At 39.5% G+C, this 16,731-nt stretch overlaps 1 protein-coding gene and 1 pseudogene across 1 annotated transcript in view; one reads left to right on the top strand and one right to left on the bottom strand.

Moving 5' to 3' along the window:
- Nucleotides 1–2,205, bottom strand: part of MTX2 (metaxin 2) — an 82,343-nt gene extending 80,138 nt beyond the window's left edge. Inside the window, exon 1 of the mRNA XM_047772942.1 lies at nucleotides 1,956–2,205. Coding sequence (XP_047628898.1) covers nucleotides 1,956–1,995 — 40 coding nt within the window. The 5' untranslated portion in view covers nucleotides 1,996–2,205. The remainder of the gene's footprint in view (nucleotides 1–1,955) is intronic.
- Nucleotides 2,206–13,556: 11,351 nt separating this feature from the next.
- LOC125123799 (uncharacterized) lies at nucleotides 13,557–13,715 on the top strand (annotated as a pseudogene).
- Nucleotides 13,716–16,731: the final 3,016 nt, after the last annotated feature.

Genomic DNA, 16,731 nt, shown 5'->3' with positions numbered 1-16,731 from the left:
ATATATCTCTTTATTTGCCATTACAAAGAATACTACAATTATCATTATTATATATTTCTTAAAATACTGGTATTTATATTTCTGTCAGATAAAACTCATGAAGAAGAATTTCTAGGTCAATTAATACCATTTAAATAAATATTACTATATTAAATTCCTAAAAAGTAGTGATTTCTTACAAACTCACTAATACCTTGAGAGTAACTGAACTGTCTTCCCCATGCCAGGGTCAGCACTAGAAATTATCGTATTCAATACTGACCATCTGACTGGGTTGAAATTAGTGATGGAGGGCATTTTCTCATATGCTCACTGCCAATGTGCACTACCCTTTCTGTGAACTGCCTGTTCCTATCCTTTATTTTTGACTGTTGGCTTTTCTTATTATTAATTTGTAGAAACTTATGTCTTATCATACAAAGCTTTCTAAATTTATCTGTAATCAAATCCGCCAAATTTTTCTACCATGAATTCTGAATTCTGTGTCTTGCACAGACCTCCTATGCTACCTCACCTATATTTTCTCCTAATTAAACAATTTGGTTTTTGTTCTTATTTTACAGCTAAATCTTTAATTCTTCTGGAATTTACTCCTGCTGTGTTATGACTTATACGTCCCAACACCATTTATTGAATTATCCATCTTTAAATACCTCCTCGTAAAGTAACACATCACTCCAAATAGCTAAGATGGTAGACTGATAAAATTTCTAGAAATTCTTAAATTTCACTAACTGAAAAAAAAGATCCAAACTCATTAAAAGACATTCATCATTTTTTTCTTTAAAAGAAATCACATTAGGGAACATGCAGAGTATACCAGTATCAGCATACACTGCGAAACTCTTTAGTATAGCAGCAATCAAATGATCTAACTTTTTAAAAAACAAAAACAGTAAAAAACAAAGATAATCATTGTTTGAAATCTCAAGACTATTCATTGATTCAGGTCACACATTTATTGAGCACCAAGTCACAGGTCCTCAGGATAACAAGAGACAAAATAAGGCATGATCCCTGCTCTCAAGAAGCTTGCAATCTAGTGGGAACTTCCCTCTCTTTTAGAAAACAATATTTTAAGTAAAAAAAGAAATGTATGTCCACACAAATGCAATGAAAAGCATTTTGGCAAATTCTATGACACATTCAGTACTTTCCATTTCAACAATACCACCTTAGTGCGAATGTACCTGTTTATCTCGGAGACTGACTGTTTACCCACAAGGAAAATACTACTAGGACATTTAAGATTAACTCCATTTAAAGATTAACTATTACCCATTAACCTGCACCTACAATACCTATATCTAGTTTCCTCGCTTCCTCAACAATATTTAATTTCTCTAAATAAGAGCCTCAATAACAGAAAATATAAATCCATTTATATCAATCACCTTTACTCCACCCAAATCAAAGCTGTTTCAAAAAATTCACGTAGACTTAAAGATGTGTCAGTGAATCCTTGAGCCCCAGCAAATGGCAATGTTGTGTCTCTTGGAGAGAAAACTTCGGTGGCCTCTCATGACAACGGTGACTCACTAGTGACAATCTCCTTAAACTTCGGGTCCCACACCAAGGCTGCCCCCACACTTAACATTGAAGCCTTTCGAGGATTGGCCCCTGAGGCCACGCCCCCATCGCCATCCCAACCCACCGCCTTCTCCACGCACCCCAACATCTCCCGACCGAATGGACCTCTGGACAAAGCACTGCCCAGGAAAAGGAGATGGGACTCCTGCCCCAAGGGGATGACCTTGGCCAAGTTTCTCCTCCTCAGTTTTCTCATCCATGAGATACGGCTGGTAGTCAGTGCCCGCCTCCATCCCCGGACTTGGGTTCAGCGTCTAATGCTGCAAGGCTGGAGGAAAGCCGCAGTGCTAAAGCCCACACTGCTCCCCACGACTGCCCCCACGCCTATCCCCGCCTCCGTCCGGGTCCACCACCACGCACGCTACCTGCGATCTGAGAAACGAAGGCTTCCGCCACTAGAGACATGTCGGCCGGGCGGCTGCGCCCGCGGTTCCTCCTCCCCGGGATCCTCAACGAACTCCTGCTCGACCTTTGCGACTCCCGGCACCTAACAGTTCTGGGCCGGGCTAACGCTCGGACTCGCAAAGCCCACCCCTGCGGAGGCGGTAGCGGCAGCAGTGGCAGCGAAGACCGCAAGGTTACCGCCAGGCCCTGGCCAGGAACTTCCGGCGCAGCTGACAGCGGCGCGAGAGCACTTCCGCCGCCCCGCCTCCGCGTCCTCCGGGCAATCCAGGCCCCGACTCCCGGCCGCTGGGGGCTACGAAGTGGGGGGAGGGGAGAAAGGTGTTTGATTTCTGACGCTAGACGCCAGCCTCAGGGGCGGGTCGGGGTACACCAGAGCTTTTCGGTTTCCTTTCCAAGCGAGTACTTTGTGAGCAAGGAACTTTTTTCTTTTTTTCTTTTTTTCTTTTTTTTATTTTGGTGGATTCAAACAATAAGCATTTATTTTCTCTGATTCTATAGGTTGGGGTTTTTTTCAATTTTTTTTTTACATTTTTAATACAATTTGTAAAGGTTACACTCCATTTCCAGTTACTATAAAATATTAGCTATATTCCCCATGCTGCACAACCCTTCCCTGTAGTTTATCTTACAACCAATAGTTTGTACCTCCCATTCCTCCACCCCTATATTGCACCTCCCACCCCCACTGGTAACCACTAGTTATCTATATCCTTGAGTCTGTTTCTTTTTTGTTTTATTCACCAGATAGTTGAATTTTTTAGATTCCACCTATAGGTGATCTCATCAAGGCAAGTAACATTTTTAAGCATCCACTGGATACTAAGCACTTCAATATATATATTTACTGTTACACATGCACAGTATACACAGTATTCTAGTTAATCCTCTCAACGACCCAACAAGGTTATGTTGTTATTGCCATTTTACAAATAAAGAAACAGGCTTAGGGAGTTTAAACTGACTGTTTAGGGAGTGCACTCAGGCCCAGTTTCAAACCCACATTCATTTTCTCTATTCAACTATACTCCTAGGTTGATTAGTCCATGGACAGATGTTAGTATTTAATTATTTCTTTATTCAAACATGCTTGCCAGAGAGAAAGCAGCTTAAACAGCACCTAAGCTGAGAGTTTGCCTTTAAACTCTTGTACACCTGAAATGAAGCTTATCTTAGAGATTAATATACTGTGGTTTCACACACTTCATTTCATCCCTTTTAGGGGTAAAAGGGGCAGGAAGAGGAGACATCTAAGTTCCATAAGTGACTTTTTACCTCTTGACCTACTTTTAAAATTATACATAGGAGTTCCCGTCGTGGCTCAGTGGTTAACGAATCCGACTAGGAACCATGTGGTTGCAGGTCCAATCCCTGCCCTTGCTCAGTGGGTTAAGGATCAGGCGGTGCCGTGAGCTGTGGTGTAGGTTGCCGACGCGGCTCGGATCTTGCGTTGCTGTGGCTCTGGCGTAGGCCGGCAGCTCCAGCTCCGATTCGACCCCTAGCCTGGGAACCTCCATATGCCGCTGGAGAGGCCCAAGAAATGGCAAAAAGACAAAAAAAAATAAAATAAATAAAATTATACATAAACAATAAAAGAAAAATCACATTATAGTACAGATTTAGAGGCATAAAATATGATGGGTGAAACAGACTTCAGAGATCATCTGGAGAGCCAAAACCCCCTTTCACTGATGAGAAAAGGGTTCAGAATGATGAGGTGACTCATTTTAAATCATATGGTAATTGGAAGTCGAGACATAGCAATTAGGCAAGAAAACGAAATAATAGGAATCCAAACTGGAAAGGAAGAAGTAAAACTGTCATTATTTGTAGGCAAGAGGATACTACATGTAGAAAACACTAAAGGCCACCAAAAAACTGTTAAGAGCTAATCACTGAATTCAGTGAAGCTGCAGAATACAAAATCAACATAGAAAATTTTGTTGTGTTTCTATATAGCAACAAGAAAATATCAGGAGTTCCCATCGTGGCGCAGTGGTTAATGAATCCGACTAGGAACCATGAGGTTGCAGGTTCGATCCCTGGCCTTGCTCAGTGGGTTGAGGATCCTGTGTTGCCATGAACTGTGGTATAGGTTTCAGACACGGCTCAGATCCTGTGTTGCTGTGGCTCTGGTGTAGGCCGGTGGCTACAGCTCCGACTCGACCCCTAGCCTGGGAACCTCCATATGCCGAGGGAGCAGCCCTAGAAAAGGCAAAGACAAAAAAAAAAAAAGAGAGAGAGAGAAAGAAAATATCAGAAAGAGAAATAAAGAAAACAATCCCAGGAGTTCCTATCATAGCCCAGCAGTCATGGCCCAGCTGAAACGAATCCAACTAGGAACCATGAGGTTGCCGGTTCAATCCCTGGCCTCGATCAGTCGGTTAGGGATCTGGTGTTGCTGTGAGCTGTGGTGTAGGTTGCAGATGTGGCTCATATCCTGAGTTGTTGTGGCTGTGGCATAGGCCAGCAGCTACAGCTCTGATTAGACTCCTGGCCTGGGAACCTTCATATGCCACAGGTGCGGCCCTAAAAAGACCAAAAAAAAAAAAAAGAAAGAAAGAAAGAAAACAATCCCATTTAAAATTGCATCAAAAATAATAAAATACCTAAGAATAAATTTAATCAAGAAGGTAAAAGATCTGTACACTGAAAACTATAATATTGATTTAAAAAATTGAAGACGTAAATAAATGGAAAATATTCTGTGCTCGTGGATTGGAAGATTTATATTTTTTAAATGTCTATACTGCTCAAACCAATATACAGATTCAGTGCAATCCCTGTGAAAATCCCAATGGCATTTTTCCCAGAAATAGAACAAACAATTCTAAAATTTGTATGGAAATCACAAAAACCAATGTAATCTTGAGAAGGAAGAACAAAGCTGGAGGCATCATGCTCCCTGATTTTAAACAATATCACAAAGCTATAGTAATAAAAAGAGAATGGTATTAGTATAAAAACAGACACATGGATTAATGAAACAGGATGGAGAACTCAGAAATATATATATGGTCAATTAACTTATAATAAAGGAGCCAAATATACAGTGGGGAAAGGAAAGTCTCTTCAATAAATGATACTGGGAAAACTAGACAGCTATATGCAAAAGATGAAACCAGAGTACTACCTTACACCCTGTACAAAGATTAACTCGAAATGGGTTAAAACTTGACTATAAGACCTTAAACCACAAATCTGCTAGAAGAAAACAGAGATCTTGGCAATGATTTTTTTGGATTTAATACCAAAAGCAAAAATAAACAAGTAGGACTACATCAAACTAAGAAGCTTCTAGGAGTTCCCATCATGGCTCAGCAGAAACACATCTGACTAGCATCCATGAGGATTCAGGTTCCATCCTTGGCCTCGCTCAGTGGGTTAAGGATCCAGCATTGCCATGAGCTGTGGTGTATGTAGATCACAGATGCAACTCAGATCTGGCATTGCTGTGGCTCTAGTATAGGCTGGCAGCTGTAGCTCTGATTTGACCCCTAGCCTGGGAATTTCCATGTGCCACAGGTGCGGTGCGGCCCTTAAAAAAAAGAAGAAAGAGAGAAAGAAAGAAAGAAAGAGAACTAAGAAGCTTCTGCACAGTAAAGGAAACATCAAAAAAATGAAAGGGCACCCTACTGAATGGGAGAAAAGATTTGCAAATCACATATCTACAATTCATAAAGAACTCGTACAACTCAATGTTAAAAACAATCTGGTTTTAAAATGGGCAGACAGGAGTTCCCGTCGTGGCTCAGTGGTTAACGAATCCGACTAGGAACCATGAGGTTGCGGGTTCGGTCCCTGCCCTTGCTCAGTGGGTTAATGATCTGGCGTTGCCGTGAGCTGTGGTGTAGGTTGCAGACGCGGCTGGGATCCCGTGTTGCTGTGGCTCTGGCGTAGGCTGGTGGCTACAGCTCCGATTCAACCCCTAGCCTGGGAACCTCCATATGCCGCGGGAGCGGCCCAAGGAATAGCAACAACAACAACAATAACAACAACAACAAAAAGACTAAAAAATAAATAAAATAAAAAAAAATAAAATGGGCAGACAACTTGAACAGACTTTTTTCCAAAGAAGAAATACAGATGGCCAACATGAAAAGATGCGTGACATTACTAATCCTCAGGGAAATGCAAATCAAAACCACTATAAAATATACCTCACACCTATGTGAATGGCTATCACCAAAAAGACAAGAGATAACAAGTGTTGACAAAGATTTGGAGAAAAGGCAACATTGTGTTCTGTAGATGGGAATGTAAATTGGTGTAGCCACTGTGGGAAACAGTATGGAGTTTCCTCAAAAAATAAAAAAAAATAAAAATAGAACTACCATACAATCCAGCAGTCCCATTCCTGGGTATTTATCTGAAGAAAATTAAATAATAACTCTGAAAGTTATTTTGTTCATAGCCTTATTTACAATAGCCAAGATATGGAAACAACCTAAGTGTCTATCAATAGATGAATGGATAAAGAAGATGTAGTTTAAATACACAGAATAGAATATTATTCAGCCATAGAAAAAAATGAAATCTTGCCATTTGCAACAATATGCATGAACCTCGAGGGCATTATGCTAACTGAAATAAGTCAGAGAAAGACAAATACCACTTACATGTGAAATCTAAAAAAAAAAAAGAAAAAGGAAAAAAGCTCACAGACACAGAGGACAGATTGGTGATTGCCAGATGCAGAGTGTAAGGGTTGGATGAAATGGGAGAAGGGAGTCAAAAGGTACAAAATTCCAGTTACAAAATAAGCCATGGGGATATAATATACAGCATTACAACTCTGGTTAATAATACTGTATTGCATATTTAAAAGTTGCCATGGGAGTAAATCTTAGAAGTTCACATCATGAGGAAAAAATTCTACAACTATCTACAGTAACACATTAACTAGACTCATTGTGGTGATCATTTCAATATATATAAAATATTGAATCATTATGCTGTACATCTGGAACTGATAAAATGTATGTCGACCATACCTCAATAAAAAAAAGATTCACACAGTAAATTTAAAAGTCAGATAGCTTATTAAGTTTTTGCAAAGAAACCTGCTGTTCTAAGAATTATTGTCCATGACATTTAGAAAGCAGTGTTTCCTTTCTTCATACTTCCATAGCTCTCTAAATCTCTATTAGAGTTTACTGTTCATATTTCTGGCTACTTGACTAGTGCATTCGTTTTATAACAGATAACCACACACTGGGTGGCTAAAAACAATAGAAATGTATTCTCTCAAAAATATGGAGACAAAAAAAACGTGGAGGCTAGAAGTCTGAAATCAAGGGGTCAACAAAGACGTGCTTCCTCTCTAGGCTGCAAGGAAGAATTCTTCCCTGCCTCTTTGTAGTTTGGGGAGGTTTCCAGCAATCCTTGGCCTTCTTTGGCTTAGACACACCACTCAAGTCTCTGCCTCCGTCATCATCACATGACATTCTCCCTGTGTCTATGTGTCCACATTTTCCTCTTTTTATAAGGGTACCAGTCACTGGATTAGGGCCCATCCTAATCCAGTATAACCTCATCTTAAATTGATTTCATCTGCAAAGACCCTATTCCAAATAAGGTCACATTCACAGGTACCAGGGTTAGAAATTTGTACATATCTTATTAAAGGAACACAATTCTACCCACTACACCAGATGAAGCTAGAATCTAGCATTGCTGTGGCTGCGGCCTAGGCCGGCAACTGCAGCTCCAACAGCTCTGATTCCACCCAGTGCCTGGGAACTTCCATATACTGAGGGTCGGCCCTAAAAAGACAAAAAAAAAGCTGAAGATGGAATGTTTCGATTGCTTTTTGACACAAGCAGTTTTCTGGGGTTTTTGTTGTTGTTGTTGTTGTTTAAGACATCTCCATATTATAGACCCTGTGTGGGAACCTGAACCAAAGCCCTAAGAGAGTGCTGAGGATCCATCCGAGCTGGTGAAAACAAAGTGAAAAAAAAGCCCACTGGGCAGAGGTGAGCCACACAACGGAAGAGAATGGCAAGATCCAGGGACTGGGCAACGTGTAAGAGAAATTCTAGAGGGAAAGGAGAACTTGCCTTCAAAATTTCAGTGAAGCCTCTAGGACTTGGTGTGTGGCACATGGATGAGCTGGGCTAGCTGAAAGGGACTGGGATGAGACTGACACCAATCCTGTTCTAGCAAGCTTTTGAGAAAACAAAACAAACCAAACAAACAAAAAAACAGGGATGTGCTGGAGGAAACTGTCTATCCTCAACCATTTCTTCATTGCAGCCAGAGAAACAGAATCATCAGCACCATATGGATTCACTTTTTCTCCCCGACTGAGTTCTTTGCTTCCCACACAGGCTAATTTGGGCTGGAAAGAATCTATAATGTGGGAGGTCTTTATTACTAAAAATTAAATCCAACAAAATGCAGATGTCCTGACGGTGCTCACAAACAAGCTATCTTTGTAATAAATAGCCAACTGGAGAAAATATATTTATGCATCTGCATTAGAACCACTGGCAGATTTAAAACTGAAGATCTGTTTAAGATCACCACAACTAAGGAAAATACAAGAAAACAAGCCACTGGAATTTTTAAGAATGAGGTTATAAAACAAAAGTGCTAGGGAATTCATATGTTACTAAAAGGATAACCACATAATTATTTAAAATTAAATATTAATGCATGACGTTAACAGCCTTATTGTTTGCCCTAATAAAATCACATTTCTTGCAAAACTGTTCTGTCATGTCATTTTCATGTCTCTAATCTAGATTTTATACTACTATATTAAGTAAAAAATACAGCTATCATGATGAATATATGCTTTATTAAGATTAACGTGCTAAGGCATTTTATCTTCATTTCATTTTTCTCCAACAGAATGTTAATATTTTAAGTATGAGTATTTTCTTTTTTCAAAAATGCCTACAAGAGAAAATTTGGGGCTTGGATTCCTTCAGAATTATATTATTTACTTGATAGTGATATAATAAATTCAGGGCCCTTTTTATCAAGTTAGCCCCCCCAACTCCCATCAACAGAATTAAATATGATTAATTCGATCAATCTAAAGAGAGAGTTAATACAATTAAAAACATTAAGGTAACCATGTTATGCCCCAGAGCTTTTCTGTTCATCTGTTTTTACTTCTTTAAAAACAATGGAACTGGATGAAGTTCCCTGGTGGCTCAGTGGTTAAGGATCTGGCGTTGTCAGTGGCTCAAGTCACTTCCGTGGCTTGGGTCAACCCCTGGCCCAAAGAACTTCTACAGGTCATGGGCATGGCCAAGGGAACTGTAGACAACTATAAACAATCTAATATATTACAAAGATAGTTCTAAAGGACACAGAAATGTGACAGCCATTAGTTCTTATATCTCTCAATTCCTCTTTCCCCCATTTGTTTAATTCCTAAGAAATCATGATCAATCCAGGGCTACTAAGTTCTTACCTTTTTCTCACTTTCTGATCCCACCCTCTTGTATTTTAGGCTAGCACACCCTCACATGAACTACAAGTATATTGGCCTATACTTTCAGAAATATCTACTTTATGATTCTAGTGGACCTAGATTCTTCAAATATTAATTGAAGAAATTAAAATGCTTAATTTCCAAAATATTCTGAAGAATATGTACATTGCCTTAATTTCATAGCTTTGTGTTATTATTGGGAGCTGAGTCTTTGAACCCTATCCATTGAGGGTGCTCATGACTGGAGGCTGATAAATATCTACAGTTACAGGAACTCAATTAACTAGGGCTTTTCTGGTTGCAAGTTATAAAAATGCAACTAAACCTAACTTGAGAAAGTTTAAGTTTTTGCCTCATAGTGGCAGGAAATACATCAGGGTAATTTCCAGAACTGCAGGAAGAGCTCTAGGAACCAGGACCTTAGTGCTTCAGCTCTCTTGTCTTTCCACTGCTCATCCCTGTTCAGCTTTCTTCTTTTTAACTGAAGATATGTCTTCTCCCAGGTGGCAGGAAAAAAACAGCTGCCAGCAGCACCAACTTAACATCTTCCTAGCTTGGCAACCCCAACTTCCATATAGTAACCCCAGGGAAGAATTATAATTGCTTGGATGTTCTCACCTCTGGATTAAATACTTTGTCCAGATGAATGGGTTCAATGATTAACCAGGCCAGGGAGAAATGGGGACTTGTTCCAAGAAAGAAAATGGAAGAAAAAATGCTAGGAGCCAAACCCATAAAATCACAGTCTACAGTAAGACTCAAGAGTGCTATACTGTGGCTGCCACTTGTTTGAAAACTAGAAAAGCCATTTAAGCTCTGTGGTATTTTTCATTTCCATAAAGCAGGTCATAAAATGTAATGATGCCTAACTACAGCCCCTGGGCTGGGGGAGGGGAGAGAAATTCACATGATTGTGTTAACTAAAAGGAAGAGTTGAGGATACTTTCAACAAATTATATTTATTGAAATATTCTATTATATTTATTGAAATATTATATTTGTTGAAATATTATATTATTTTTTTCTCTTTTTCAGCCACACCCACAGCATATGGAAGTTCCCAGGGCCAGGGATTGAATCTGAGCCACATCTGTGACCTATAACTACACCTGTGGCAATGCTGGATCCTTAACCCACTGTGCCACAGTGGGAACTCCCCTATTATTATGTTATTATAGTTAGGTGAAAGTAACTATTTAACTAAAATTATTACTTTTACATAAATGTAATTAGTTAAATCAGTCCTAAATCACTGTAGCGGTAAACTTACAGGTTTGCAAAACAAGACAAAAAAATCACACACAATTGTCTCATCCCTTAGTGCTTATATTACCCTTCCAGAGCTGGCTAACAAGGATATACACTCTCTGAAGCTATAAATAATATGTATGAATATAACAACATAGAAAACATGAATGATGTAATGCTAAGTAACAGCAATAGAATGCAAAATGTATTTTATTGTGAGTACCACTATGTAAAAATATGTATATTAAAAAATAAACTGGGTGGGATTTCTCAAGTGTTATAAAGCTATTGTAACAAGTGAATGGAATTTTGATTTGTTTTTCTTTTTGCTGTCTTCTAAACTTTCTATAATATTTTAATGCCACTTTTACCACTTTGAAAGAATGTGGTTTTGTTTGTTTGTTTGTCTTTTTGCCTTTCCTGGTGCCGCTCCCATGGCATGTGCAGGTTCCCAGGCTAGGGGTCTAATCGGAGCTGTAGCCACCGGCCTACGCCAGAACCAGAGCAACGCAGGATCTGAGCCGCGTCTGCAACCTACACCACAGCTCACAGCAAGGCCAGATCCTTAACCCACTGAGCAAGGCCAGGGATCAAGCCCATGTCCTCATGGATAATAGTCAGGTTTGTTACCGCTGAGCCATGACAGGAACTCCAGTTTGGCATTGATTTTATTTATTTATTTTTTGTCTTTTGTCTTTGTTGTTGTTGTTGTTGTTGCTATTTCTTGGGCCGCTCCCTCGGCATATGGAGGTTCCCAGGCTAGGGGTTGAATCGGAGCTGTAGCCACCGGCCTACGCCAGAGCCACAGCAACGCGGGATCCGAGCCGCGTCTGCGACCTACACCACAGCTCACGGCAACGCCGGATCGTTAACCCACTGAGCAAGGGCAGGGACCGAACCCGCCACCTCATGGTTCCTAGTTGGATTCGTCAACCACTGCGCCACGACGGGAACTCCTGGCATTGATTTTAAATTTTATCTGAGTTTCTATATTTTACCTTATAACCCTTAAACAAAATCAAAGTGTTGGTAATGGTGACTAAGGAGTCCTAAGCAAAAGTGTCTACAACATGTGTGGCACAAACAAGTGGTAAAGAGATGAGCCTACAACAGCAGAAATTTGAAAGGACCCCTGAGCACTTGGAGATGTTTTGAGAAAAAGGTTCCTCCAATGAAAGCATAGGTTGGAGTTCCCGTTGTGGCTCAGTGGTTAACAAATCTGACTAGGAACCACGAGGTTGTGGGTTCGATCCCTGACCTTGCTCAGTGGGTTAAGGATCCGGCGTTGCCCTGAGCTGTGGTGTAGGTTGCAGACGCGGCTCGGATCCAGCTGCTGTAGCTCTGGCGTAAGCTGGCAGCTACAGCTCTGATTAGACTCCTAGCCTGGGAACATCCATATGCCACAGGAAGCAGCCTAAGAAATGGCAAAAAGACAAAAAAAAAAAAAAAGAAAGAAAGAAAGTATAGGTCACCTGTGATATAAAGTCAGCATCCAAATGACATGGCCACCCCTATTTTCCTTTGCCTTTTTTTCAAATTAGAATCTATGTTAGAGCGTGAGCTTCATGCACTCCTTCATTCATTCATCAGGTAATTTTGCAATGCTGGACCCTCAACAAAATCATGGAGACACCATGGTGAACAAAATTCAGTGTCTGCTCTGAATTATAATCCAATTGAGATGGACCCAAATGAGACGATGGACACGCAAACAAGCCATTTCAACACAGTGTAATAAGTGTTATGTGTATCCAAACCCATTCAAAGTCATAGGCAATGTTACCTAAGAAATGTGTGAAGCGGCTGTGTTGCCATAGCTACTATAACTCTTCAGGGTAAATGAAATGCCCTTGCCAGGACACCAAATGGCTTTCTGAAATTAGATGTCTGGAGAATAACTGCTTAGGCCAGTCTGAAGTGCACCTTCAGTAACCTGAAAGCTCATCAAGTACCTTAGCCTTTGCAGGGGTAATGAACAACCTTTGGGACATGTTTGAAGCTCACAGTCTCTCAGGGGCACAACATGCTTCTGCTCATGGTAATTCTTTAATTTTTCCCTTTCTAGATAAAATGAAAACATCTCACTATATAATTCCCCAAAATTAAAAGCAACCGTTTTAAGCTGTTGGTCAGTTCAAATTTCAGCATAGAGGAGTTCCCTTCGTGGTGCAGTGGTTAACGAATCTGACTAGGAACCATGAGGTTTCGGGTTTGATCCCTGGCCTTGCTCAGTGGGTTAAGGGTCCGAGTTGCCGTGAGCTGTGGTGTGGGTCGCAGACGTGGCTCAGACCCCAAGTTGCTGTGGCTCTGGTGTAGGCCGGATTCGACCCCTAGCCTGGGAACCTCCATATGCCGTGGGAGTGGTCAAGAAAACACAAAAAGACCAAAAAAAAAAAAGTCAGCATAGAATATTTGTCATCTTATCAGCTTCCCACCCCCCACCTGACCTTTTTTTTTTTTTCTTTTAAACAGTATCCCAAAAATAAAACATAAGAACTCAAAAGGAATAGAAGCAACTAATATTGGAAGCAGCACTTCTCACCAATCACAGCAACGCTTGGCATTTTGTCTCTGGAGAGTGTTTTTATAAGTGACTAAGTATTTCTGTCTTTGTTGTTGAACCCAGACATTCACATGAATCCACAGGAAATTTACTAAGATCTATTTAGTTCTGTCTGTATTTTACTGTCGGTAAATACAAAAATTGCAAAGAACATCTGCCTTTGCTTTAAGTGGTATTTATAACACTAGGGTTCTCAGGCTACTACTCCAAAACGAGGGGGGAAATTATATTGCATGGGGAGCTCTCAAAGCTCATTAGATGCATCTAAATTGTAATCTAAGGCTGAAGTACTAAAAACTCAAGTAAATGCAGCTATTGACAGGCCTGGAGCACTTACTATCTTACTATCTGGAACACTTACTATCAAGTGGAAACTTGCTAAGGTTTCCACTACAGATGCAACAAAAAAGTGTCCTCACACTTTCTGTCTGATTGTGCAGCCCAGACTGAATGGGGGAAACAACAGGAAAACAGATTTTGGAGCACACAAATAATCTTCTGAACAGCAAAACCTGCTTTACTCCAGAGAAGAATTTGAGTTTATAAGAAAAATACTGGAAAATTATTCCCCTACACTTTTGCCTTCTGACTGATTCCACTTGTAAAAGCATAAAGGTTAAGTCTAATTAAAGGCAAGGCAATGATTTAAAAAAAAAAAAAAAAACTCAAACAAGGCCTTTTGCTAAGTTAAGGAGGGATAAGAGAATTCTGTTTCTTCACACAGGACTCCCTCATCCAGTCTTCTCCAGAGGGTTTGTAACTAAACTCCTCCACACCTAAGAAAAGAAAACCTGCATATATAATTTATCTATATAGGTACAGTTTCACACATACATAAATGCAATTATGAAAAACAAAGAATCTCAGTATCTTAAAATGAGATGGAGACAGAACGAACAAAATGACATCTGAGAGAAAAAATTTTAATAATAAACTTAGTTTGGTATCTAACAAATTAAAAGTCATGTTAGTAGCCTATGTATATTTCTTATGATAAACTAAAAATATATCTTTTGGGGAGTTCCCATCGTGGCTCAACGGTAACAAACCTGACTAGCATCCATGAGGACGCTGGTTCAATCCCTGGCCTTGCTTAGTGGGTTAAGGATCCAGCATTGCCATGAGCTGTGGTGTCAGTCACAGACACAGCTTGGATCCTGCGATGCTGTGGCTGTGGTGTAGGCCAGCAGCTGCAGCTCCAATTCTTCCTGTAGGCTGGGAACTTCCATATGCTGTGGGTAGAGCCCTAAAGACATATATATATCTTTCCAACTTTTCTTTAATGTCCATTATGTTGAAGTACATGTTACCAGCAAGATATAAAGCTTTTAGGAAAAGAATGGCATATGGGAAGCACTTTAAGCTTACCAGCACTGCCTGATCATGTTGTGTTAAGAACGCATATTAAGGAAAGTTGTAAATTGGATTAAAACACAAAATAACAGGCCTAAAATAAAAATTAATGTCAGGAGTTCCCTCCGTGGCTCGGCAGAAATGAATCTGACTAACATCCATGAGGATGCAGGTTTGATCCCTGGTTAAGGATCCGGTGTTGCCGTGGGCTGTGCTATAAGATGTGGCTCGGATCTAGTGGCTACAGCTCCCATTCAACCCCTAGTCTGGGAACCTCCATGTGCCACAGGTATGGCCCTAAAAAGACAAAAAAAATTAATGTCATAGTCTTCCTAGTATTTTTAAAAATTTCAGTTCTTGAGTATTACAGTATATCATCATAGCTGAAGTTGTGTCCTTTTATCTAATTGTTTTTAATTTTTGCTTATTCAAAAGTATTTTAGACTTATAGAAAAGTGACAAAAATTGTAGAGTTCCCATGTATCTTTCACTCAGTTCTATCAAATTTTAATATCTTAGAGTAAAATAAAATTTTGTATTTTATATAAATACAAAATTGTATTTGCAAATATATCTGTAAATGTAAAATAAAAATACAGTAAAATTACTGAAACCAAGAAATTAACAGTAATACAATACCACTAACTAATCTACAGATATTATACTAATTTCTCCAGTTTTCCTACTAACTTTCTTTTTCTGGTGCAGGTTCTCACATGCACTTAGTTGTCATGTCTCTAGGCTCTTCCAATATGTGACAGTTTCTTCATTTTTCTCTTTCTTTGTCGTCCATGACATTGACACTTTTGAAAAATATTGGTCAGTTATCTTGTAGAATGTCTCTCAATTTGAGTTTCTCTGATATTTCCCTGATAAATTGAGGTTATGTGTTTTGGCAAGAGTTTCATAGAAGGATCTTGTGTCTTTTTCAGTACATCATATCAGGGGTACTCATCAATATATCTTCTTACTGGCTGTGTTCAGTTTGATCACTTGGTTAAGAGACATCGGTGAGTTTTCTCTCCTATATAGTCACTTATTTTTCCTTTGTAGTTAATGGGTACATTGTGGAAATTACGTGGAGACTATACAAAATCCTATCTTTGACATACTTTCATCCACTCATTTTGGTATCCATTGATGGTTCTTGCCTGCAACAATTAATATTTTGATGTTTGCCTCATAGTGATTTTCTACTTTAATCTTTTCTCCCACATTTATAAATAGAATCTTACTTCAAGAAAAAGCTGTGCCTTCTTTCATTTATTTATCTAATTTTTTGTTTATATCAGTATGGATTCTATAGGTCATAAGCCAGTTATCACTGTTTATTTTGGTGCTCAAATTTCCCCAGATTCAGCCATAGTAGATCTTTCAAGTTGATTCCTGTGTCTTTTCAAAATGTCGCTATTCATTTTTGAGCATTTCCTTATTTTCTGGCACTAGATGGTCTAAGCTCATTTTGTATTTTCCCTTCTCCAACCATAGAATCAATCATTTCCCAAGGAACCTCATTTCTTGTAGTGGAGTGAGAGTTAGAAACCACGATCTGGTTGCTAGGTATGCCCAATGCCACTGGTGTGTCACTGCTTTCAGACCCACTCAGTAGACAAAGGTAGGAAATAAATGCATACAGTAACACATGCATATGCTACCTATATTTATTTCTAAAACTATTCATATGTATATATGAATATATAATTTTTTTTTCAACCTTTAAAACAAACAGGTTAAGTGGTTTAGCCAGCAAAATCAAGTTTTCAGGAATAGCAGGGGAATTGCAATTCAGGACACACAAACCATGGTGAACCATAACCAAGTATAGAGAACAGAAGAGAAGCCATCTTATAAAAGAAAACTGGGAAGTTAGAAGGGGTCGTCTGCCAATGTTTACTGGGAGAGAGAAGGAATTCAGGGTAGTGGCATCTTCTCATTGGCTGGGCTGTTGCTAGGCAAAGAGAAAAACCTTTCTACCTTCTGAGATATGTAAAGCAAGCTTCTTCCTGCTGGGGTCTGCAAGCAGTGGCAAGTGGTAGTGTGTGACAGCACCCTCTTCAGGATTTACCCACTCTATTTAAATGAGGTTTGCTTAATTTTTGCAATACATACATGTCTATGTTACATACAT

Source organism: Phacochoerus africanus, chromosome 3 (genome assembly GCF_016906955.1).
Source record: "Phacochoerus africanus isolate WHEZ1 chromosome 3, ROS_Pafr_v1, whole genome shotgun sequence".
Taxonomy (NCBI): Eukaryota; Metazoa; Chordata; class Mammalia; order Artiodactyla; family Suidae; genus Phacochoerus; species Phacochoerus africanus.
This window is presented reverse-complemented; position numbering and strand designations above follow the sequence as displayed.